Source organism: Dermochelys coriacea, chromosome 6 (assembly GCF_009764565.3).
Source record: "Dermochelys coriacea isolate rDerCor1 chromosome 6, rDerCor1.pri.v4, whole genome shotgun sequence".
Lineage (NCBI taxonomy): Eukaryota > Metazoa > Chordata > Testudines > Dermochelyidae > Dermochelys > Dermochelys coriacea.
This window is the reverse complement of record NC_050073.1, coordinates 55168665-55192000: the sequence shown is the minus strand read 5'-3', so window position 1 is coordinate 55192000 and position 23336 is coordinate 55168665. Positions and strand designations below refer to the sequence as shown.

The following is a 23336-nucleotide window of genomic DNA, read 5'->3' as shown; positions in this document are numbered from 1 at the left end:
TTGGTGTTGACGTCTGTAAGTACCTGACTCTTAACACAGTGTAAGAGCTGAGCAAGCTTCCTTTGTGCATCTCTTTGTGAAATCCCTGCCTCTCCTTGTGACTGAGTTTTGTTGTCATTATGAGCAGCTCCCCTTCTCTGCAGTCAGACTGAAGAACAGTGCTGAACTGAATGTGCTGTTTGTGAATGGACTTATTTTCGCAAAATATGTTTGAAATCTTTTGTTTCCAAGCACCTGCTGAAGATTCAGGGTCCAGCACTCTGGAGCCCAAGCCTGACCCCAAAAAGACCAAAGCAGGAGGAGCTGCCTCTAAAGCTAAGGTACAGTGATGACCCCATGCAAGACTAATGAGCTGGGTTCCGGTTGGGGAGTGTAGTAGCTTGTTAATGCAACCCTTGATGCTTTTACAGAGGTGGTCTGTGCAAGCCTATGAGAGTATACAGGCTCTTAAGTGAAAGATGCCCTTCATACCTGTTGTGCTGCTATAATTGTTTTTGCTTAGTCCTACTTAATAGGCTTGCCACTGTCTAAAATTCAGATCACTGGGTCTTTAACTTCCCTTACTGTAAACCTCTTTGGCTTTTTATCTAATATGGTCTGTATTTAAAATGTATCTTGATAAACTCAATCTTGTATTCAGCTCTACTATTAAAAATCTATTTTTGAACAGTAATTCTGAATCCACATGCCAGAGAAATTCCTGACTTTAGTCCACTGCATCCAAGGGTGTATATCTCAGCACAGTGCACAAAGAAGATGCTTAAGGATGCATTGGTAGCTACAGCTGGCTGTACGTGAACTGTAGAGTTTGTTGTACTTCCATTAGTATCTTTTTTATGTTCTGTTACTTAGCTATTGAAGTTACCAGATAAGTGGGGCAAAAATGTCAAGTGCTGCTCCATGTTGGGTGCCACTGCAACTATAGCAGTCCACCCTGCCACAGATTTGGAACAGGAAAAACATCAGAGGTTACGATGTCTTTGTAAACCAGCCTGCAGCCACTGTATTCCTTCATCTAAACTCTTTCAATAAACTAGAATTAACGCTGTTGAGTGCACAGCAAGTTTGGGGGCTCCAGGGTCTAAAGGAAGTGATTTAGAGGTACATATTGAGTTGTCTAACCACCAAGCCTTTTCTGTGGCCTATTGCAGCATTCTGATGGTAACAACAGTATGTCCAAGGACAATACCAGCCTGTCCAAAGCTAATACGAGCCTCACCAAAGGCAATACCAGTCTGACAAAGAACAAATCCATCAAACAGGTACCAACTTAGGGTTTAGACACCCCTAGGTGACTGGTGCACTGGCCAAGTCTGAAGAGTCCTATCTCAAAAAAGGCTATTGAACACTTTGCTGTGGGTTTTGCTTCCACACCACCAGAGCATGTACCTGAGGATTTTAACCACTGTTGTCAGCTTCTACCTGGTTCTCATACACTTGGTCAGCATGAGCTCAGGGGTTGGTGTCTGGCATCACTTGGAATGAAGGGTTGTATATAGGTTTTACAGTGCTTTCTGCTCAGTACCACTTTTGCTTTTTCAGGGTGCACAAGGGAAGAAGATACCAAGTAAGCCAAACCTGAAGGAAGATGATGACAAATCAGGTCCTATTTTTATCATAGTCCCAAATGGGAAAGAGCAGAGAATGAAAGATGAGAAAGGATTGAAGGTGAGAGGGAACTTAAGAGCGTACTCAATTTCGGAGCTTTAGTCACTAAAGGAAGTAAATTCTATTACCTGTGAGCTTAGTGTTGCACCTTGTGTCGCATGGGAATCCAGTCTTCATTTGATGTCTTGATACTTCAAAGCAAAGGTCCATCTCTTATAGGCTGTTTACAAGGTCTTCAGTCCCCATAGCATGTGTAAGAAAGCAAAAACTGTCTGAGAAGTGGCAAAAACCTCATTGCTTTAGGACACTCTTGAAACTAGATTGGACCAAACAATAGAAAAAGTACAATACGTAACAAGCCTGGCCAAGCTCTCGGGGGTGGACAAGGTGACCTAATAGACCTCTTCCATCTCTAAGTATTAGGATTCTGAGAGACTCCATCAGGTTTTTTTTTAATTCTAACAAGCACCTGTTGCCAAACTTGGCGCTCATAACACATCTGAATTTGCAGGCTCTTCTTACTTTGAAACCTACACTTTTTAGGTTATCTAATAATGGTTGGACCCTCAAGTTGTTAAATGGGCACATATCTGTAGACACGGTTTAAAGATGTGGGGTTTCTTAGATATGACCTGTGTTAACACTAGCATACTAGCAAATACACTGAAGCATTGCTGCTTGCATTCTTAAGGATGCAGACCTCTAAACCTGTGCATTTTTTGGTGGCAGGAGGGAGTTTGCTATTCTCTAAGCTCCTTCTGTTAGTTGTGCACTCTGGCTCTTGGGTATCAGCTCAGTAACGAGTAGTATATTGCTGGCCTTGAGTTATGGGTGTTCTGGTTTTGTTTCTTGTTTTGAAGGTGCTGAAATGGAACTTTACTACTCCCCGTGATGAATATATCGAGCAGCTAAAGACTCAGATGTCCAGCTGTGTTGCCAGATGGGTACAAGATGAGATGTTTCATACAGATTTTCAGCACCACAACAAGGCACTGGCTGTGATGGTAGAGGTGAGTTAGGGACCTATGGCAGACAACAATGGAACATGAGATGTCCAAATACTGCAGCAGTGAAATATCAAGTTAGGGGTTCTTCCTAAGTGGGCAATAGGTTAGGAGGCTTCATGGTACTAGCTTGGGCACACAGTTCTTAAGTTATAGGCCTAAATGAGCACTTTCAGAGGGACAATACAATTAGTATTAATCTCTTTTGCTGAGGGAGGGGAATGCTTTGTTTACTCGACTTTGGATACTGCTCTGAATTTCATTAGTGAAATCTAGTAGTAGGTGCCAGTTGCTACTATGCAATGTGGGACAGTTGCTTAGTGTGCAATATTTGAGGGGTCTCACTAAGACTTAAAATCCAGGAATCTCTTTTATGAATCTACAACAGGAAGCCACCACCTATAATAAATGCATTTTACTGGAACAGACATGGCTTTTGATTTATACTTTGCCCTTCATCACTTTTCTTTCCATGGACCATACCATTTATATATTAGATCCTGCACAACCTGATGTTTTTCCCCCCTTTATCTCAAGCATTTGGAGAGCGAAAAAGATGGAGTTGTCAGCTGTCTGGATCTGGTCTTGAAGTGGCTCACCCTACGGTTCTTTGATACCAACACAAGTGTTCTGATGAAGGCCCTTGAATACCTTAAATTGCTTTTCACCTTGCTGAGCCAGGAGGAGTATCACCTTACTGAGAACGAGGCATCCTCTTTCATCCCATATCTTATCCTGAAGGTACCACATATTGAGGGAAATTAGGATGATGACTTGCTGCTGGACACTACCAGGGCACCAGCTAATGCTGTTTTGTTCTGTACTGCTTTGCTCCAGTTGCCTTTGAATAGTGTGGGTGGGTGGTGTAGTTGGATTTTTGAGTGGAAGCCTGGCATCATGCAGACTGGCAAAGTACGCTGATGGTGCGGAGTATTTACAAGTATCTGTCCTGGTTTCTTTTCTCTCTCTGATCATCATCTCCTCAACCCCCCAGGTTGGGGAATCAAAAGATGTTATCCGCAAGGATGTGCGTGCCATTCTGAATAGGATGTGCTTAATCTATCCAGCCAGCAAGATGTTCACTTTCATCATGGAGGGGACAAAGTCCAAAAACTCAAAACAGCGGGCAGGTAGGAAATAGTACTGTTGGCTGGAGAACTTTGGTGTACCATTATACACACCCCCGAGTCATTTCAGAATGCAATGTGGATCAGGATATGCTGGCCATAACATTTTCTGAAAACTGAGTTTTGCATATCGTTATGCATTTGGGGACAATATCACCAACTTGGGTGACAATGAGAAGATTGTAAGAAATATCAAGTCTCCTTGTCATCTCACACATGCACGCGTGCTCTCTGCCTGAGCCACAAACATTATGCCTCAAGCAGCTTCCCAGTCATCTGGGAGGGGCCTGCTCTGGAATAAGAGTGATTAGGCAGAAAGTGTTAGTTTTGTCTAACCCAACATCTCACATGCACAAATGGTTAACCATTCAGCTCTCATTGATTTACCCACCTCCCATCCGCCAGTTGCACTATTCCTGTCCTGATGTATAGAAGACTCTGTTGTTTTCCATAATACTGCAGAACTGCCTCAATTCAACCCCTCCCCCACCACAGAACCATTCATTGGATTTGAAGCTTCTCCTAAAGATTTTTAGCTCTATGGTACTGAAGAGAAGTTTCAGAATATAACTAATGCAAGGTTGTGTTTCAGAGTCTGTCAATAGCCTGAAACAGCTGTGTGAACTGTTCCCATTTGTCTGTGGGGATTAACTAATTACATTATAGTTAAATGTTGGCATGAATTATTTCACTGCTGCTCGTTTTTAGCAGAAACACTAAGCTAATGTGCTTATGGATGGCAATATTTGGGTGGGGGACTGTGGGGCAACTAGCTACTGTCAAGGGTTGCTGGATGGCAAATTTAAAAATTCAAGCCCCCTTCAAAACTAAGTCACCTCTAACCCTGATCACAAGGTGAAGGGAGTTTCCTGTTTGTCACCAAATTGAGCACTAGAATGCCACAGACACCAGAGACATTACCACAGAATATAGATTCAGATATCTCTGCAGAGTATATTGGAGTGGGGTACTTGTCTGTTTAACCATCTTGGTTGAGTTTCAGTTTAAAAAAAAAAAAAAAAATTGTTTCTGATCCCGCAGAGTGCCTGGAAGAGCTGGGATGTCTTGTTGAGTCATATGGCATGAATGTGTGCCAGCCAACTCCTGGCAAAGCATTAAAGGAGATGGCAATTCACATTGGCGACAGAGACAACACTGTCCGCAATGCTGCGCTTAACACCATCGTGACTGTCTACAATGTGCATGGGGACCAGGTGTTCAAGCTGATTGGAAATGTGAGTGATTGATTGAATATGGGAGGAGGTAGCCTGAACCAGGTTTTAATCTTCTGTAAGGGAATCATTCACACTGAAGTGGTAATGAGAAATCATGGCATGTCCTGCTGCTAATAATGGGATAGATGCAAAGAGCTCTACTTATGGTGTCAGAATTAATCTACCATGACACATCCTTTAAAAGTTAATTGATTAATTCCAGATTATGGGACCCCTAATAGCCAGTAACCATAGGTGACAAACTACAATACTGAAGGAATAAGTAAATGCTGACACTGATCCCGTCCTAGGGGACTGTATTGTTTGTAAATAGTGACTTGCTTTAGAATGATGTTGTGATGCCTCTGGTGATTTCGGAGGAAACTTGGATGAAGTTCTAAACCGAGGTGGGCAAACTATGGCCAGTGGACCAGATCCGGCCAGTGGGATTGCCAGTCCCGGGGCGCAGTGGGACTAAGGCAGGCTCCCTGCCCTGCTCTGGCCCTGCACCACTCCTGGAAGCAGCTGGCACCATGTCCCCCTGCGGGAGAGGGAGGGCAGAGGGCTCCGTGCGCTGCCCTCCTGCAAGCACTGCCTCCCGCAGCTCCCATTGGCCAGGAACGGGGAACCACAGTATTTATACCACCTCCCAGCTGGTATTTATAGAGTGATCAAAGAATGGAGTTTATTGTGTACATGTCTGTGCCTGCACTGCTTAGTTGTGAAATATAGCATTCCTCAGAGTGTGCACAAGTCTTCAGAGGTCCTACATGAAGAATGTTATGAGATGGGAACCAAGGCTATTACCTGTTCCTTCTCCTTCCCCCCCGCCCCCCAAGGAAATAATAGAAGTTACTGGAATGAATTTATTTTGCTTCAGTCGCTTATTCCTGGTAATTTTGCTCCCTATGTGAAGCAGTCATAAGAATGGCCCTACTGGGGTCAGACCAAAGGTCCATCTAGCCCAGTATCTTGTCTTCTGATGGTGGCCAGTGCCAGGTGCCCCAGAGGGAATGAACAGAACAGGTAATCAAGTGATCCACCCCCTGTTGTTCATTTCCAGCTTCTGCCAAACAGAGGCTAGGGACACCATTCCTGCACATCCTGGCTAATAGGTCCATCAATGGCTATCTTCTATGAGTTTATCTAGTTCTTTTTTGAACTGTGTTATGGTCTTGGCCTTCACAACATCCTCTGGCAAGGAATTCCACAGGTTGACTGTGTGTTGTGTGAAGAAATTCTTCCTTTTATTTGTTTTAAACCTGCTGCCTATTCGTTTTATTTGGTGACCCCTAGTTCTTGTGTTATGAGAAGTAGTAAACAACACTTCCTTATCTACTTTCTCTACACCAGTCATGATTTTATAGACTTCTATCATATCTCCGCTTAGCCATCTCTTTTCTAAGCTGAAAAGTCCCAGTCTTATTAATCTCTCCTCATACAGAAGCTGTTCCATACCCCCTAATAATTTTTGTTTCCCTTTTCTGAACCTCTTCCAATTCCAGTATATCTTTCTTTGAGATGGGGTGTCCACATCTGCACAGAGTATTCAAGATGTGGGTGTACCATTGATTTATATGGAGGCAACCTGATATTTTCTGTCCCATTGTCTCTCCCTGTCTTAATTATTCCCAGCATTCTGTCCGCTTCTTTTGACTGCTGTTGCACATTGAGTGGATGTTTTCAGAGAACTATCCACAATGACTTCAAGATCTTTCTTGAGTGGTAACAGCTAATTTAGACCATCATTTTATATGTATAGTTGGAATTATGCATTTTAATGGGCATTACTTTGCTTTTATCAACATTAAATTTCATCTGCCATTTTGTTGCCCAGTCACCCAGTTTTAAGAGATCCTTTTGTAGCTCTTTGCAGTCTGCCTGGGTCTTAACTATCTTTAGTAATTTTGTATCATCTGCAAATTTTGCCACCTCACTGTTTACCCCTTTTTCCAGATCATTTATGAATATGTTGAATAGGACTGGTCCCAGAACAGACCCCTGGGGGACACCACTATTTACCTCTCTCGATTCTGAAAACTGGCCATTTATTCCTACCCTTTGTTTCCTATCTTTTAACCAGATACCAATCCATGAGAGCACCTTCCCTCTTATCCCATGGCAGCTTACTTTGCATAAGAGCCTTTGGTGAGGGACCTTGTCAAAGACTTTCTGAAAATCTAAGTACACTATATCCATTGGATCCCCTCAAAGAATTATAGTAGATTGGTGAGGCATGATTTCCATTTACTAAAACCATGTTGACTCTTCCTCAACAAATTGTTCATCTATATGTCTGACAATATTGTTCTTTACTATAGTTTCAACCAGTTTGCCCAGTACTGAAGTCAGGCCTGTAATTGCCAGGATTGCCTCTGGAGCTCTTTTTAAAAATTGGCATCATGTTAGCTACCCTCCAGTCATCTGGTACAGAAGCTGATGTAAATGATAGGTTACAGACTAGTTAGTAGTTCTGAAGGAACTCACATGTGAAATTGCAGAACTCTTGGGTGAATACCATCTGGTCCTGGTGACTTATTGCTGTTTAGTTTATCATTTTTCTTCCAAAACCTCTTCTAATGATACCACCAATCTGGGATAGTTCCTCAAATCTGTCACCTAAAAAGAATGGCTCAGGTTTGGGAATCTCTCTCACATCTTCAGCCTATGAAGACAGATGCAAATAATTAATTTAGTTTCTTTGCAATGGCCTTATCGTCCTTGAGTGCTCCTTTAGCACCTCCATCGTCCATTGAGTCTTTGGCTAACTGTTCCTCAAATTCTTTTTTGGCTTTCCTAATTGTATTTTTACACTTCATTTGCCAGTGTTTGTGCTCCTTTCTATTTTCTTCACTAGGATTTAACTTCCACTTTTTAAAGGATGCCCTCTTACTGCTTCTTTTACTTTGTTTAGCCACAATGGCTCTTTTTTGGTTCTTACTAAGTTTTTTAATTTGGGGTATACATTTAAGTTGAGCCGCTATTATGGTGTCCTTAAAAAATTTCCACGCAGCATGCAGAGATTTCACTTTTGGCGCTGTACCCTTTAATTTCTGTTTAACCTCCTCATTTTTGTGTAGTTCCCCTTTCTGAAATTAAATGCTACAGTGTTGGGCCACTGTGGTGTTTTTCCTGCCACAGGGATATCAAATTTAATGATATTATGGTCACTATTACCCAGTGGTCGGCTATATTCACCTCTTGGACCAGATCCTGTGCTCCACTTAGGACTAAATCAAGACTTGCCTCTCGTCTGGTGGGTTCCAGGACCAGCTGCTCCAAGAAGCAGTCATTTTAAGGTGTCAAGAAACTTTCTCTGCATCCCATCCTGAGGTGACATGAACCCAGACAATATGGGGATAATTGAAATCGCCCCTTATTATTATTGAGTGTATTTTTTAATTTTGATAGCCTCTCTAATCTCCCTGAGCATGTCACAGTCACTATCGCCATCCTGGTCAGATGGTCAGTAATATATCCCTACCACTAAGTCCCACCAGAGTTCTCTTATTTTCCTTCCTCTTGCTTGTCCATTAGTGTTTTGGACTACTCATCAGAATGAGTAGTTAGTGCGACTGTGCAGAAGCAACGCTCAATCTTCCAGTCACCTGTTCTTTCTCAAAAGTTCTTTTCTCAGAACACCAAGGTTTAGCAGAAAGAACTGAAGTAGCTGGATTTTCCAGCCTTTTATAACCAGCTTTGCATGGTCAATGCCCCAAGATGGCTGCTTGTGTAATCCCAAAAGGCCCTGCATTTCTAGAAGGGTCCCAAAGCTTAGTAGGGTGCAGAGCACATCTGACAAGTGTGAATATGCAGAGGCAACAGTCAATCAGATTATAGTTCCCAGGAGGTAACCTCTTTTCCTGAATCCTTTCAATAAGTTTATAAATTTTACCTCTTCTCACTAGAAGATATGGGAGCCCAGCTTCTTTAATGTAGCCTCAGCTTGGATTATTTCACACTTGATACCTTGGAGAGGTTGCAGTGAAGAGGTTAAGAGGGCACCTCTTTTCTTTATAGGAAGGTGTCAGCACTGCCTGTACTTCTGCTTGGGGTCTTGAATGCTTTTATTATTCTCCACCTTGTCTTGCAGGGGTACCCTTTGCTAAAACTTAATACTCCATATACTAGAACTACTAGCTGTAATTTCTCAACCATGAAGACCTTAGAATCTGGAGGACACTTCCAATAGATTCTAACCATTCCAAGGTTAGTCATATTCAGGGCCTTAGGTTGATGGTCTGGTTGCTTCCCCAGAGGAAGGAGGCTAAATGTTGACCTCTCTTTTTATCCCATAGCTTCATATGTAACTTCATATGAATAGAGTAGGACTGTGTATATCCTAGGTGGCAGCTGCAATTCCTAAAACATGTGCAGAGTTTGCAGACTGAACTGAAGAGTTGTCTTTCTCTCACAGCTTTCTGAGAAAGACATGAGCATGCTGGAGGAGAGAATAAAACGGGCTGCTAAGAGACCCGCTGCTGCTCCAGCAAGGCAGGCAGAAGAGAAACCTCAGCGTGCTCAGAGCACAAATGCTAATGCTAGTGTGCTGAGGAAGGGACCAGCTGAGGACATGTCTTCCAAACTCAAGTATGTAATGAAAAGGTTATGATCTTCTATGGCTTCTGCAGTGTATGTGCTAAGAACGTGTTCTGCAGTGTTACCTTAGTTCTTGTAGTCATTCTTTGCATGTTCTGAAAACTGTCTGTCTGGGCAAATATTGTAAAACAAAAATGTTTGAATCTCTCTTCATTGTTTTGTCTTGTCTTGTCTGTCTGCTTCTTGAATCCTTTCTAAATGGTCTTGTGCCTTCTTTCATTGCTTCTCCATGGACAGAATTATGTATCGCACTTACAGGATGTAAGTACTGTCCACTAACTCCTTGGTAGCAGGGCTCTTGTATCTTTCTAACTTCTGCCTTAATCATTCCCTCTGAGAGTGACTGACTTCTATGCTGGCCAGTTCTACGTTATTTACAAATACATAGACTAAAATTACAAGAATAGAGGGCCTCTACCAAGAGCAACCCAAACTGCTAGCAGACATGGCAATTCCATGCTGGGCAGCTGCTGGAAATATTAGAATTCATTCCCATGTGTTGCATTAAACTTGGTATTGATTGGAATCCATTCTTAATTTGATAGGGCCAGTGTACAGAGGCCAGCTGGATGAGTATTTTGAATCTCGGAGCTTGGAGATACCCATACCACAAACAAAGCTTAGTAACTATACCTTGCACCACATGTCAATGTATTTTAGATCATTCTGATTTTTGGAGAAAAGGCCCCTGGTGAAACTTCTATAACAGAATGTTCCACCTAACGGGAATCTAATCTCTAACATGCAAGTGTCTCAGGACCCTAGGGGAGTCCTGGATGCTGACTGGCTTGTCAGGTTACTGTTTCAGTTAGTGTACCTTCCCTTAGCCATGAGCGAGAAGACCTGAGCTTCAATAAGATGTCCCATCAATGTCCTCTTTGGTGCTGGATCTCAGTCATAGGCAGAGCCGTGCATGCCTGTCACAACTGCAGTGTGGCTTATAGTGAGCTGTAGGGATAACCAGCAAGTGAACTATGAAAGCAAGTAATTGGCAGCTACTCTCCTGGTTTGCATAAGTCTTTACTGCTAATAGCTGGGGGAACTGTAAAGGGCTCAATTAGAGGATTGAATAAAATCAGATCTGCAAAATCACAATGTTGATATGAGAGCTTAGGACTACCACTGGATGTTAGTGTTACCATGCCATCTTCTGTGTATAGACACGAACAGCTTTCTTCTGGTTTCCATAGCCAAGCCCGCAACATGAGTGGCCATTCTGAGACAACACATACAGTTCCACGGGAATTCCAGCTGGATCTAGATGAAATTGAGAATGACAATGGCACAGTTCGATGCGAGATGCCAGCACTTGTACAGCACAAACTAGATGACATCTTTGAGCCAGTCCTGATCCCGGAACCCAAGTGAGTTTAGATGTACTCCTGCTTAGGTGAAAGCCAATTGAAACTGTCTGGAACTATCCTGAGCAGGTGCATATAGACACTAGCATGTGTAAGTAAGGCTTTGTTCAAGAAGTTAAGACCTACATTAGTGTGAAAAGTCAGACAATCAAGGTAGTGGTCTGTTGATGGTTAGGCTATGGGATATGAGTGAGAAGAGGTGTGTTGGTAGGCTGTAATAAAAAATTCATTATCTGAGGGAGAGAGATGCTGAAGGGGGGCTACCCATGAGCTTACCACACAGAGGAAAAGGAACCCTGGTCTCATGGGTAACAGGTGGTCTGAGTGAGATTAGGGTGTACTTAGTTCTGTCCCAGGTGGCTTCTGTGATTGTCACATCAGTGAACATCTCTTTTCCCTCTGTAAATGAGAATGAAACTCTCCTCACAGGGATGTCTGTGAGGATGAATCCTGCTTTGTGTCTTTGAGATCTAACTGGAAGGCACCAGTGAAGTTCAGTTTGGAACTATTTTTTCATGGAGAGTCATAAGACCTTTCCCTTCCCAACTGTCTAGGATCCGTGCTGTGTCTCCACACTTTGATGACATGCACAGTAATACAGCTTCCACCATCAACTTTGTCATCTCCCAGGTAGCCAGTGGTGACATAAATACTAGTATCCAGGCTCTGGCACAGGTAAGTGAAACTTTTAGTTGGCAGCTACACTGCATTGAGCTAAGGCCGGTAGTCTGCGAGAGTGATGAGTTGCACATTGGTGGTGTTGCCGTATCAGGTGATGTGGGCACCATTCAGAATGTCGCTGATGACAAAGCCAAGTGCACAGGGGCCATCTGACTCGCTAATTTCATAGCAGTTTTCCATCAGACAGAATGTAGGACATGTTCTGTAGGTGGGAACTTGTACTAGATCATCCTATAGACTCCAGCTCTGAGCTGGTGACAGCTGTCAGTGATGATGAGATGGTGGTGTCTTAAGACTCTTCCTATTTCAACTTTGCTTTTACCGTGACATAAGTTCAGGTTACTAGATGTCTCACCTCCATGTTATGCCGAGGAGAGTTGGTTTTTGATGAAATTGTCTTGCAAATCCCAAGTATAGGAGTTGCATGCCCTGACTTATAACCCTTGAACCATTCTGTTAGGGAGCACCATGCCCAGAAAACTACACAAGACCGATAATTACAGAATCCATAATATAAGCTCTTGTACACTCAAAATTTTGTGCGAGTTCCTTGAGTACAGGATAAAAGTCTTAGCTGATCAAGGAATCACTAATGCCACTGAATGTACTGGATTAGTTGAAGTGCAAAGTCACTAATTTTTCGATGAAGTTTTAGAAAGCAGGTGTCTTGACTAATGGAATAGTAAGTATGGGGGAAGCAAAGTTAAATGTTCTTCCTGTACTGTTTGCAGAGGATCAACTTTAATGTGTCTTGGGTGTTTTGCTCTTAGATTGATGAGGTCCTCAGACAGGAGGACAAAGCAGAAGCCATGTCTGGCCACATTGACCAGTTCCTAATAGCTACATTCATGCAGCTCCGACTGATCTACAACACACACATGGCAGATGAGAAATTGGACAAGGATGAGATAGTCAAGCTCTACAGCTGCATCATCGGGAACATGATCTCGGTAAGACAGGGAGGAAAGGGAACAAGCCTTGTACAAATGGATGGGTGGAGATGAGAATATGTCCTGCACAGGTCTTGCCTTCTAGTAAATGTTGTTTAAGAAGGCTTCTTTCTAGCTATTCTCTAAAATGGCACATTTGGGCTAGTCTAGAAACAGCCCTGTGCAGGAAATCAAATTTGATACAAAGTACATTAGGCATAGGGGGAGTGAGTGCTTCATATCTTTCTCCAGCCAATGCTCAGATTGGCTGCAAGCATCCTGGGACAATAAGGGTTAGAGAATCTTATTCCAAAGAGAAATATAGTGAGACACACCCTCTGGATGAGTTGGTGTGATGTATAGATTGAGCTTTGTGTCTAGGGCTGTACAGAACATATGTACCCTCATTATTTTATAAAGCTTGCTGATAAATGGTAGCCCATTTCAAACATTATACATGAGATGTTGTTGAATGGGGAACTTTCATTCTGTCACGAATACCGTGGCTGACAGGTTAGTGATTGCTATAATTTGGGTTGTTTGTCTTCAGTTGCTGAAAGTTTCTAGACTTTGTTTCTGTCGGAGGATAACTTTTTTTTTTTAAACTTTCTAACATGGCACAGCTATCTGAAATGAAGCAGTGACATGGGGGAAAGACTTTCCCTGTTTTAAGGGCTCGTGACCACCCTGAACAACTCTAGTGCTGAAATTGAGCAGGGATGAGGCCTTACCTAACGGAAGTACCATTGACTGTTGGAAATGGCTTGTAGAATCCCTAGTCAGGGGATTAGGAAATGTATTTTTGTTTCAGCATTTTTAAGGCCAGAAATGACTATTATGATTTAGTCTGACTTCCTGCATAACACAGAATGTAGAATTTGCACATCAAGCCCAGTAACTTGTGGCTGAACTAGAGCATGAGGTTCGGTACAGTCTGTATGTTAAACAACCTTCCAAACATCCTAAATGAAAGAAGGCGGAGTTGTATAGGTCTGCCTGACTTCAGTGTATGGTGGAGGAGGAAGAGACTGTGCTATCTTAATTCAGCTATCTTGTGTATATGCATTATGATCACTAGGTTTTTTTTGTTTTTCCCCCATCCAAACCCATTAACTTGAGGCAGATAGCTGGTATGGAAAACTTCAGCCAAAACAGGTACAATTTGGCAAAGGTGCAACTGAAAACAAGGTCTTATAGCTGGAAGTATTGGGACACCTTAAGTGTTGGTACTAGGCCCACCTATGACTTTTTTTTTTTTTAGATTCCCTGGCATGCATGGTAATGCTTCATGTGTATCTAAGGTTGAAGGAAAAATAACATATTGCAGTATCTGAAAAAATAATGTAATAAGTCTCAATGCATATACATAAGGAAACACAATGAAAATGCAGTTCTATCTTAGTTGGTGCTGTATGTCAGTTTCTTGCATCGCCACCAACAATAAAGGTCTGCAAGTCAAATTAGCTCCTCTGTCTAGTGCAACCTCATTTTTTTCCCCCATGGGTTTGCACAGGTAATAGGGTTGCTTTATTTTAACCATTCTTGACACAAATGAAGCAGTAGAATCTTGCTTCTCCCTCTGAGCTGGGTTGGCTCAGGAGGACCAAGATTAGGAAATGTAGTCAATCTCCATTTTAGTCACTGAAATCAGTAGCTCTGACCAATACACACATGGGGAATAGATCTTTGTGGGATAAGAAACCATTTTTACATATTCGGTTTTCAAAATAAAACCAACTAACATTTACATGTACACCTTAACTTCAGTATTTTCTGCCTTTAAATGCTTAACTCCTTAATGAGGAAGAACCTTAATGTTCTTCCCATACGTTTTAATAGAATATATAAACACTTTATGAAGGAGGTGCATATTTAAAGAGGGAGTTGCAAGTAGAATCCCAGATGAGTCCCAAAACTAAATGATGCATGCTAAAGAAATTTCTAATCCTGGCTTTTATCGACAGCTATTCCAGATGGAGAGCCTGGCCCGGGAGGCCTCCACAGGAGTGCTAAAAGACTTAATGCATGGCCTCATTACATTAATGCTGGATTCACGGGTTGAAGATCTCGAGGAAGGGCAGCAGGTCATCCGATCAGTCAACCTTTTGGTGGTGAAGGTTCTGGAGAAGTCTGACCAGACTAACATCTTGAGGTAAGTTAGTCTTTGCTAGAATCAGAGAAGACACAAGTTCTTTCTCTCTCTTGTACCACAGATGATATACCACTTCACTGTTCGTGTATGTGATTTCAGAGAACATGGCTTTCTAGTCTGCCCTTACCATTTGTTAGTCACTGTCTCATTGAGTCCTCTTGCAAGACAATGGCCTGTCAACTAAAGTGGTGAGCAAAGCTGGCTGTAGAACAGTTCAGCTGGCTACTGAAAAAACAAGCATATCAGGACAGTAACTTTAGCTTCTGGCCCTGAATCTAAGGAAATGTCTACGTAGTAGCTGGGAGCATGCTTCCCAGTGCAGGTAGCCATGCTAAAAATAGCAGTGTGGCTACAGCCCCTCAGACTAGCCACCTGAATACAAACCTGCCTGATTCCCTTGGGTACATACTTGGGTGGCTAGCTTGAGTTGCCACCTGTACTGCTACAGACATGCTGCTGTTTGTGCATGCTAGCTCAAGCAGAGCCTGAGAGGGTCTCTATGCTTGCTGGGAAGCATGCTCTCAGCTGCTGTATAGATGTATCTAAAGGGGCACAGTTATAACATAACTAAATCACTATCCAATCTATATCATTGGCGTAAAGCAGGAGTGGGCAAACTTTTTGGCCCAAGGGCCACATCGGGGTTGCGAAACTGTATGAGGGCCGGGTAGGGAAGGCTGTGCCCCCTCTCAGTTCCTGCCCCCTGACTGCCCCCCACCCCAGAACCTCCAACCCTCCCGCCCCCCTGCTCCTTGTCCCCTGACCGTCCCCTCCTGGGACTCCCTGCTCCTAACTGTCCCCCCCTCACCCTCTATCCCACCCCCGTACCCTGACAGGCCCCCAGGGAGCGGTTGGATAGGTGTGGGTCCCTGTCCCCAGCTGCCCCCCCGGGACTCCCTGCCCCTTGTCCAACCCTCCTCCTCCCCGTCCCCTTACCATGCTGCTCAGAGCACCAGGACTGGCAGCTGCGCTACTGCGCAGTCTAGAGCACTGGGGCAGGCCAGCGGCTCTCGCAGCTACACTGCCTGTCAGGAGCTTGCAGCTCTGCCACCTAGAGCGCTGGTGGCATGGCAAGCTGAGTCTGCAGGGGAGGGGGGACAAAAGGGGAGGGGGCGGGAGCTCAAGAGCCAGGCAGGAGGGTCCAGCGGGCCAGATGTGGCCCACGGGCCATAGTTTGCCCACCTCTGGGGTAAAGTTTTACGATGAACCATTCTACAACCTAAACTTGTAGTCCTATGTCATTGGACTGTCAGTTGACCAGTATTGACATGGTATGTCCTGCAGAGATTCAGTTCTCCATTTTTATGGAGTGATAGTAAGATATTGGGGCCAGGAAGGAGGTGCAGAGCATTGTGTGAAAGTTGAACTAGTTGTAGTCTGTAGCCCCTGGTATGGTGTTCAGTGGGGCTGTGCTATTCCACTTCCTTTATAGCATTTGTCCATCTAATGCTACTTGTTCTGTCCAGTGCCCTGCTTGTTCTGCTCCAAGACAGTCTGCTAGCAACAGCCAGCTCTCCCAAGTTCTCGGAGCTTGTCATGAAGGTGAGCCTATAATGGGGATTGTGTACTCACTTGGTCCTTCTCTGAAGTGTCTGTTCCTAATCCACGCTGTTGGTTCCAACAGAAACAAGGTGCTTTAAGACCAAGTTGGTGAACATAACTTTAAGTGCTACTCTAGCACCTAGTCTAGACATAATACGTTAAGATATAACTTGCCCCATCTACACTAAGATTCTAGTTAAAATGTTTGATGTGTTAAACACTCCTTATCCTAGGTTAGACATACCCTTAATGAGATTAGAAGCATCCAGCAGGGCCAGAGTATTGTGTGAAGCTCATGGTAGTATACATATACTAATAACTCAGTCAATCTCCTGCTAATGGTAATGGAATCAACAGCAGCACTTATTCTTTTGGGCATCTAGCTCCAGATACTGACACCCTGGATATAGCAAAACGTGCAGCAGGAAATCCCCTCTGACTTGAGCAGTGGTTTCATAAACTTTTCTTTCTCTCCAGTGTCTGTGGAGAATGGTGCGGCTTCTTCCTGAAACCATCAATAGCATCAACCTGGATCGAATCCTGCTGGACATCCACATTTTCATGAAGGTGTTTCCCAAGGAGAAGCTGAAGCAGTGTAAAAGTGAATTCCCCATAAGGACACTTAAGACTCTGCTTCACACCCTGTGCAAGCTGAAAGGGCCCAAGGTTAGAGCAGAAATCAGCTATGTGCTTTAATTTAAGATGCTCAAGCTATCTTTAAAGTTCTTTTATTTTGTCTTTCTCAGATCTTGGACCATTTAACAATGATAGAAAACAAGAATGAATCTGAGCTGGAGGCTCACCTGTGTCGAGTAATGAAGCACTCCATGGACCAAACTGGAAGCAAGACTGATAAAGAGACAGAAAAGGGGGCTTCTCGTATAGTAAGTAACATCAAGTTAACGGTGGCGGGAGAGGTGGCAAATGGACTGTTCCAAGACACAAGTGCCTAACTAGCTCCAGACAGATATGAAGTTGGGTTGCCCACTGAAACATGTGATCAGTGTCTGAAATTGGTCCCTCTAATGCTGTGCCTCTGAGATGCATTAAGACTCAATAAGTACCCCTCTTGCTTGCTGAACATGAGCTTTGATAATGGCTGGTCTACTAAACTTTAACTGTGGCCAGAACAGGCTTTAAATGCAGGTCTCCCAAGATGAGATTTCTAGTCCAATGTGTCATCCTCTGTACCTGACATCTGTATAAACCCCTGTCTTGTAAAAGACTGTTCTTTGGACCCAGCTAGCCTGTGTTGTCGTGTGTATGTGTCTGTCCCTGAAGCTCCACAGGCAGCTGGTAGGTTCTTGGCACTTGAGTATATTGTAAATTGTTTAGCTAAGTACCTCTAATTTTCTGGGGATGCCTCTTTAAATCTTGTTCAGGAGTCTCCATTTCTTTCTTAGGATGAAAAGTCTTCAAAGGCCAAAGTAAATGATTTTTTAGCAGAGATATTTAAGAAGATTGGCTCCAAGGAGAACACTAAAGAGGTGAGTGCTTTCTTATCATAGGAAGAAGGGAAAGGTTACACCACCTCATGTGTCTACTGCAGTTTGGGTAACGCATGAAAACTTTCCTCCTTCCCCAGGGTCTGGCAGAGCTGTATGAATACAAAAAGAAGTATTCTGATGCAGACATTGAGCCCTTCCTGAAAAACTCCTCTCAGTTCTTCCAGAGCTACGTGGAACGAGGCCTCCGGCTCATTGAGATGGAAAGGGAGGGCAAAGGACGCATTCCTTCATCTACAGGTACAGAACTTCTTGGCAACACAAGTGAATTGGCCTGGCGATGTGGCATGCTGAATTTAGTTATAATGGTGCAACTGTAGCTACTCCCCTTAAGTGCCACTATGTTTGAGACCCTTATGGGCTGCCAAAATGACCTCCTTATTCTCTGAGCGCTTACTAGTGGCACATTCATGAAGTCACTATGGCACCTCTTGCAAAGACCACTCATGCTTTGCCACTCAAACGGAATGCTATGGTTACCTTACCAAACCAGGTGGGAAAAGAGAGAGGTAAAGGTTTGAAAGGACTTCAGGGCACATCTTCTGGTCATGGTTAGAGAAGTGCCCCTCTAAAAGAAGATTAAACTTTTACTCTGTCTAATGGGGTGCAGTGCGCTGGAGTCCTATGTTGAAGGCCTGGCAATTGAGTGATTCTTGTTGCAGTAATTTACTCTGAAGTTCTCCTTATCCTAAGCTAGGCTTCCTTGGTGAAGCATACTATCAGGACATCAGTGTGTCAGCTGCAAAATTCTCTCTCCTTATTTTAGGGCCTCTAAAATAGTATCATAGGATCTTTGCATGAAACCGTCAGACTGAAGCAAGGCATAAACTTCGTAGATTTCACATCAACACAGCAGACATAAGATATAGCTTTTCTTCTAATATCCCCAGTCTTGGCTAGAAATAGTCTGGCAACCCTTAATAGGAGCAGTCTATATCAGGTAAGCTGTTAAGTCATCCTGTAAATGTCCCAGGAAGCCAAGGGATAGTCACAGTTCTCCATTCAGAGCTGTCACCACAGAGGCCTGCTTAACAGGCTGTCTTGTTTACTAGATCCTTGCTCCTATAAATTGTAAATTTCAGATGTCTCAACTTGCTCAGTGAAGTGTTTCAGTAGAACGGAACTCGGAAATGTGTCTGTAAGCACACTCAGTAATTAAGAAAATGCAGTATAATAACTACAGATCCCATTAGGAAATCATGAAAAATAGCAGTAGAATAGCTACTTATAGTAAGGTGCACATACTACGCTTGTCCTTCTACTCCTAGAAGATCCAACACTGAGCCCATTGCGGTCTTTCCCCTTACCTCCCCCTTCCCCCAAAGTAATTAGTCACGAGCTTTGGCAGTAGGATTGACTGAGTCTCTCAGAACCTCCTAAATGCTGCTGGTAATGCAGAACTAACTTCTGTCCCCACCTTGAAAAATCTGCATAGTCAAAAGATGAGGTGCTAGCTAGCACCTCAGCAATGTAGCCTTCCAAACTGCATTCATCATATTGCTTTGCTTCATTTAAAGACTAAAAAATACTTCAGGACTCAGTTAATTTATTTCCTGTGGGTGGAGAGCGTGTATGCGCGCGTGTGTGTGTGTATCTCTCTCTCTCCCTCAACTTTAAAGATCCAAGGCAACTTTCTGCCTCAGTCTCTTTTCTTAGTTTCTCCATTCCATGAAGAGAGACAGCTCTTTTCATTAATTTGATAAAGCCTGTCTGATATGTGGAGACTAGAGGGAAAGGGGATCTTTGGAGGCTCTTTCACCACTCTCAATTACATGAAGAGGAACTGGGAGAAGCAGTGCCCTTAAGCTTCCTGCACAAGAACCCTGGGTGAGTTTAGGTCAATTGAGGAATACCTCAGTCCTCTGTGTTCCTCTAACTCAGCTTGCTGCACTGAAGCGCAAAGGATAAACTTCAAAGCCTTTCCCGCATGTAATGTCAATTTACCATTTGGTTTTAATGGCTACTCATGACCTACAATAGCCTCTTCAGTTGTTCCAATTAATGGCCAGAACATGTTGGCTTTTGGGGCTGCTTTGCTGCTCACTTATGGTGACTTGACTTTTTTCAAGAAATGGGCTAATCATTGTCAACCCTCTCAAACCCAATGCGCTATCTGTAAATATAATTGATTAATGGGATTTCCAAGAGGAGCACAGATGATGGGCCGATGTATCTTCAAGCTTCTACATTGTCCTGTTGGATACACATGAGGCTAAGAGGCCTTAAACGTGTTTTTTCCCTTTCCTAGGAATTTCTCCTCATGGGCGAGGTAACATGTCTCCCCACTTCCACCACACAGTGTCTTCATCATAGGAAACACAAATTGGGGAGGAGGTGGGGCCTTCAGTCTACCTGGAAAGGCTAAAAATCCTCAGGCAACGTGTGGCCTTGACAATGCAAAGGTATTGTACTTTAAAGACCCCTATAAACTCCACAAGGGAAGCGGCCCACTTGGGCTAAGGCCAATCATTTGGAGATCTGCTGTACAGTGCCCAAACTCTGATCCCACTGAGTTCTACTGCATGTTATCTTTTCTGGTGCAAATGGCTTTAAAGCGGTTACCTGGCTGAGTAAACTCTGTTAGTGCTTCAACTCTTTTGTCTGCTGCACTGATGTAGACACCACTAGCTGCTAGACTCCAGAGTTGTATCTTCTCTTGCCAGGTAGCTAACTGATTAGTTTCAGGGAAAGGCTAAATGACTTACCTTTAGTTACGGCCTCTAAAGGGTAATACCTATATTAAGCTCTCTCCTGGGTCACGTGACTGTGTTTTCTAAACTTCTGTACCCTTCCACTCTGCAACAACTAAAAGCTGCATGAATGGGTGGCTGGGGCACATGGGATTTTGAGACCGCAATAATGCTGAATGTGCTCAGTACGTTACACCAGGAACCTGTGGAATGGATCAAACCTTCAATACATCCAGTGCTTTCTGTTTGGGAATCTTAGTTACTCATTGAAAGATGGTTACTGCCAGCCACTTTAGACATACTGGTGACTCCAGGAATAGCTACAAGGCTTAGGTGGTCTAGATATAGGTACAACGCTACCCTGACCTTTTAAAATAGGACATGCACATCAGTTTACTGCTGAGTGCAAAACGGCATGTGGTGCTGATGTAAACTCAACTGTCACTGACTTTTGAAGCTGCAGATTCCCAGGAGAGCAGTGACTTGACTCTGAAGAATCTGATGGCAGAAGAATCCTGTCGGGCAATTCCAAGTTTTTTCTTTCTGCTCAGTTACTTCAGAATTCCTCACTCTGTCCTCCATGATGCCATACCTGGGAGCAGCCTCTGTCTACACTGAGAGTTTAAAAATAGTGGGAGTCTAGTAGGATCGCAGTGGGCCTTCCCAAAGAAATGGGAACTGATTTTTATCATCTCTGAAGAGAATGAGACGATGGTGTGGGGATGGGCTTTGCTTTAGATCCTAAGTAGTACTCAATAGTGCAGACCTTTGGCTCCTTTAGTTAATTGAGATGAGAAGCAGAAAGCGATAACCAAATGTGACAAGTGTGAGTAAACAAAGATTTAGGCTTTAAGGTAGGTAAGCCCAAGCAATGTGGAAAACTTGCCACACATACAGGTAATTCAGAAAACTTGTGCTTAATACAAGTGATCATGAGAAGCATGCAATTCACTCGGGTCACCACTATCATAAAATAGTGACCATCTGGTTCCAAGTAGCTAATGCACTGTGGCAATAGCTTACATATCTGTCCTGGAAATGGAGGAGTTGGAATATATACACTGTACTAATGTTGGACTGCTCGTTTTCTTCCTCTGTTCAGCATGTTCCCCGTGAGGTTGAGGAGCCATCCATTATGGTGTGGATTTCTTGCATAGCTTTTGCCCTCCAGTGTCTTAAATAACATCTCCTTTTCCCCACCCTATAGCAGGAAGACAGACCACCATTGACATCACTGCTCTCCAAACCAGCCACCCCTACAGTTGCATCCTCCACGGATATGCTGCACAGTAAGCTCTCTCAGCTCCGTGAGTCACGGGAGCACTACCAGCATTTGGACCTGGACTCCAATCAGACTCACTCCTCTGGCATTGGAACCACCACCTCTTCCTCTTCCTCAGCAGCCAATATTGATGACTTGAAAAAAAGACTGGAGAGAATAAAAAGCAGTCGCAAATGAAGCTGTTTGAGAGAGAGAGAGAGAGAGAGCGAGCGTGCAAGCATGGCTGCTGCTTAGCTGTCTTCAGCTTTAGTTTACTAAACTAGAAGTCTTCATAGTTAAAGGGGCCTCATTTAGGCCTAGTGTATACAAAATTGGTTTATGTATAATACAGTGGATTTGGGGGATGATCTGAGTCATTGTGGCACAAGTATTTGTACATACTCTGCTTCTCAGTGAGCCTCTCTTGACAATAGAAGATTGTCTGTGTATTAGGTGTAGTGTACAGACCTGTAAACAGCTGTCCTCCTGCTCAGACTAGCTTCTCATAACTTGGTTTTTTATTTGTAAAATTGTCTTAAGATCTTTTCCTAGCTCTTAACTCTTAGAAGCTCTTTAGTGGTTTCACTTTTAATTTTGTGAATTCTTCTCCGTGTAATCCTTGAACTGTTGATTCTGTATGGACGCATGGCATGGAGTAACTAATTTCAGTGTCTTCTTTTGTAAATAAAGTTTGCATTAATTCTACCAGTCCCTGTAAGAGCAGCAGTGACTGTCCATGGGAATAGTAGCCACTGTGTATTCTTGGATGCTAGTGAATGAGTACTGCTGAGCTGATAGAGCAATGGACTGCCCTGTAGCTGCTGCTGCTGCTACTATTCATGGAAGGGAACCCTGGACTTTTCAGCCTTTTATTTCTACCAGCAATTATTGTTCCTGTTAATATGGCTGCTTTTCAACTTCTTCCTAAGAACAATCAGGAAGCAGAAAGGAATTGACTTAGACTAACAAATGTCTAGCAACTTCAATTTACAGACCCCTGTGAAGTCAGTACCAAGAGTAAGCATAGTTCCCATTATGAAGAAGTGCAGTGACACATTTGCCCCCTTCAAGAGAGGTTACTGAGGGATAGAAATGTTCTTACAGAATAGGTAAGCGGCATCCCATGTTCAAAATACTCTAGCTAGGAGTCCAAGCTCATGTGATTTTTCTCTCCCCCCCCCCCCCCCCTCAGGTAGCTGTGCAGATCCAAGTGGATCCCAGCCTACAGAACCACCATTGCAATTATGAGAATCTGCTTAGGGTGATGACATGCTAAAATCAAAATGTCTGCATGTCCTGTGGTAATACTAGTTTTTGAAGATGGTTGCCATTGGTTGTGATTAGTAAGAGGACATTCCCTCTGGCTACTACTTTCCAAAAAAAAATCCTTGGGTGTTAAATTGAGACCCATGTTGCATTATCTGCTTACTATTTAATGGGATAGTTGTCTTCAGCTAACTTGTTATAGAATATGACTTGCCAGAATGTTTTTGAGCTGTTCCTGTGGACCCTCATGCACAGAGGGTTTCTGTAGTATATTCCTGCTTCTAGGTTCATTGCTGCTCCCTGAAAAGCTGCTGCTTCATGATCTATTCTCTAAGCCATCAGTGTCCTACCCCAGGGCGGGCAATGAACTATCTTGGCGAATTTTAAGGAATCTCTG

At 43.4% G+C, this 23336-nt stretch overlaps 1 protein-coding gene and 1 non-coding gene across 12 annotated transcripts in view; both read left to right on the top strand.

The window, feature by feature from the left end:
- CKAP5 (cytoskeleton associated protein 5) overlaps positions 1–22416 on the top strand; it is a 105969-nt gene extending 83553 nt beyond the window's left edge. For 8 of the 11 annotated variants that reach the window (XM_043516079.1, XM_038406739.2, XM_043516081.1 and 5 more), the window contains 18 exons: positions 232–320; positions 1543–1668; positions 2469–2618; positions 3150–3353; positions 3607–3742; positions 4781–4974; positions 9371–9543; positions 10743–10916; positions 11468–11588; positions 12365–12544; positions 14488–14675; positions 16142–16217; positions 16695–16883; positions 16964–17101; positions 17621–17704; positions 17803–17962; positions 19971–20124; positions 21620–22416. In XM_043516079.1, the coding sequence (XP_043372014.1) occupies positions 232–320; positions 1543–1668; positions 2469–2618; positions 3150–3353; positions 3607–3742; positions 4781–4974; positions 9371–9543; positions 10743–10916; positions 11468–11588; positions 12365–12544; positions 14488–14675; positions 16142–16217; positions 16695–16883; positions 16964–17101; positions 17621–17704; positions 17803–17962; positions 19971–20035 (2447 nt within the window). In that variant the 3' untranslated portion in view covers positions 20036–20124; positions 21620–22416. Of the gene's footprint in view, positions 1–231; positions 321–1151; positions 1263–1542; positions 1669–2468; positions 2619–3149; positions 3354–3606; positions 3743–4780; positions 4975–9370; positions 9544–10742; positions 10917–11467; positions 11589–12364; positions 12545–14487; positions 14676–16141; positions 16218–16694; positions 16884–16963; positions 17102–17620; positions 17705–17802; positions 17963–19970; positions 20125–21619 lie in introns of all 11 variants that reach the window. The other 3 variants (XM_043516076.1, XM_038406736.1, XM_043516075.1) reach the window with 1 other exon arrangement.
- On the top strand, positions 11643–11753 carry LOC119858143. Its single transcript, XR_005293801.1, has one exon. It is a non-coding gene; the product is annotated as a small nucleolar RNA SNORD67 (small nucleolar RNA).
- Positions 22417–23336: the final 920 nt, after the last annotated feature.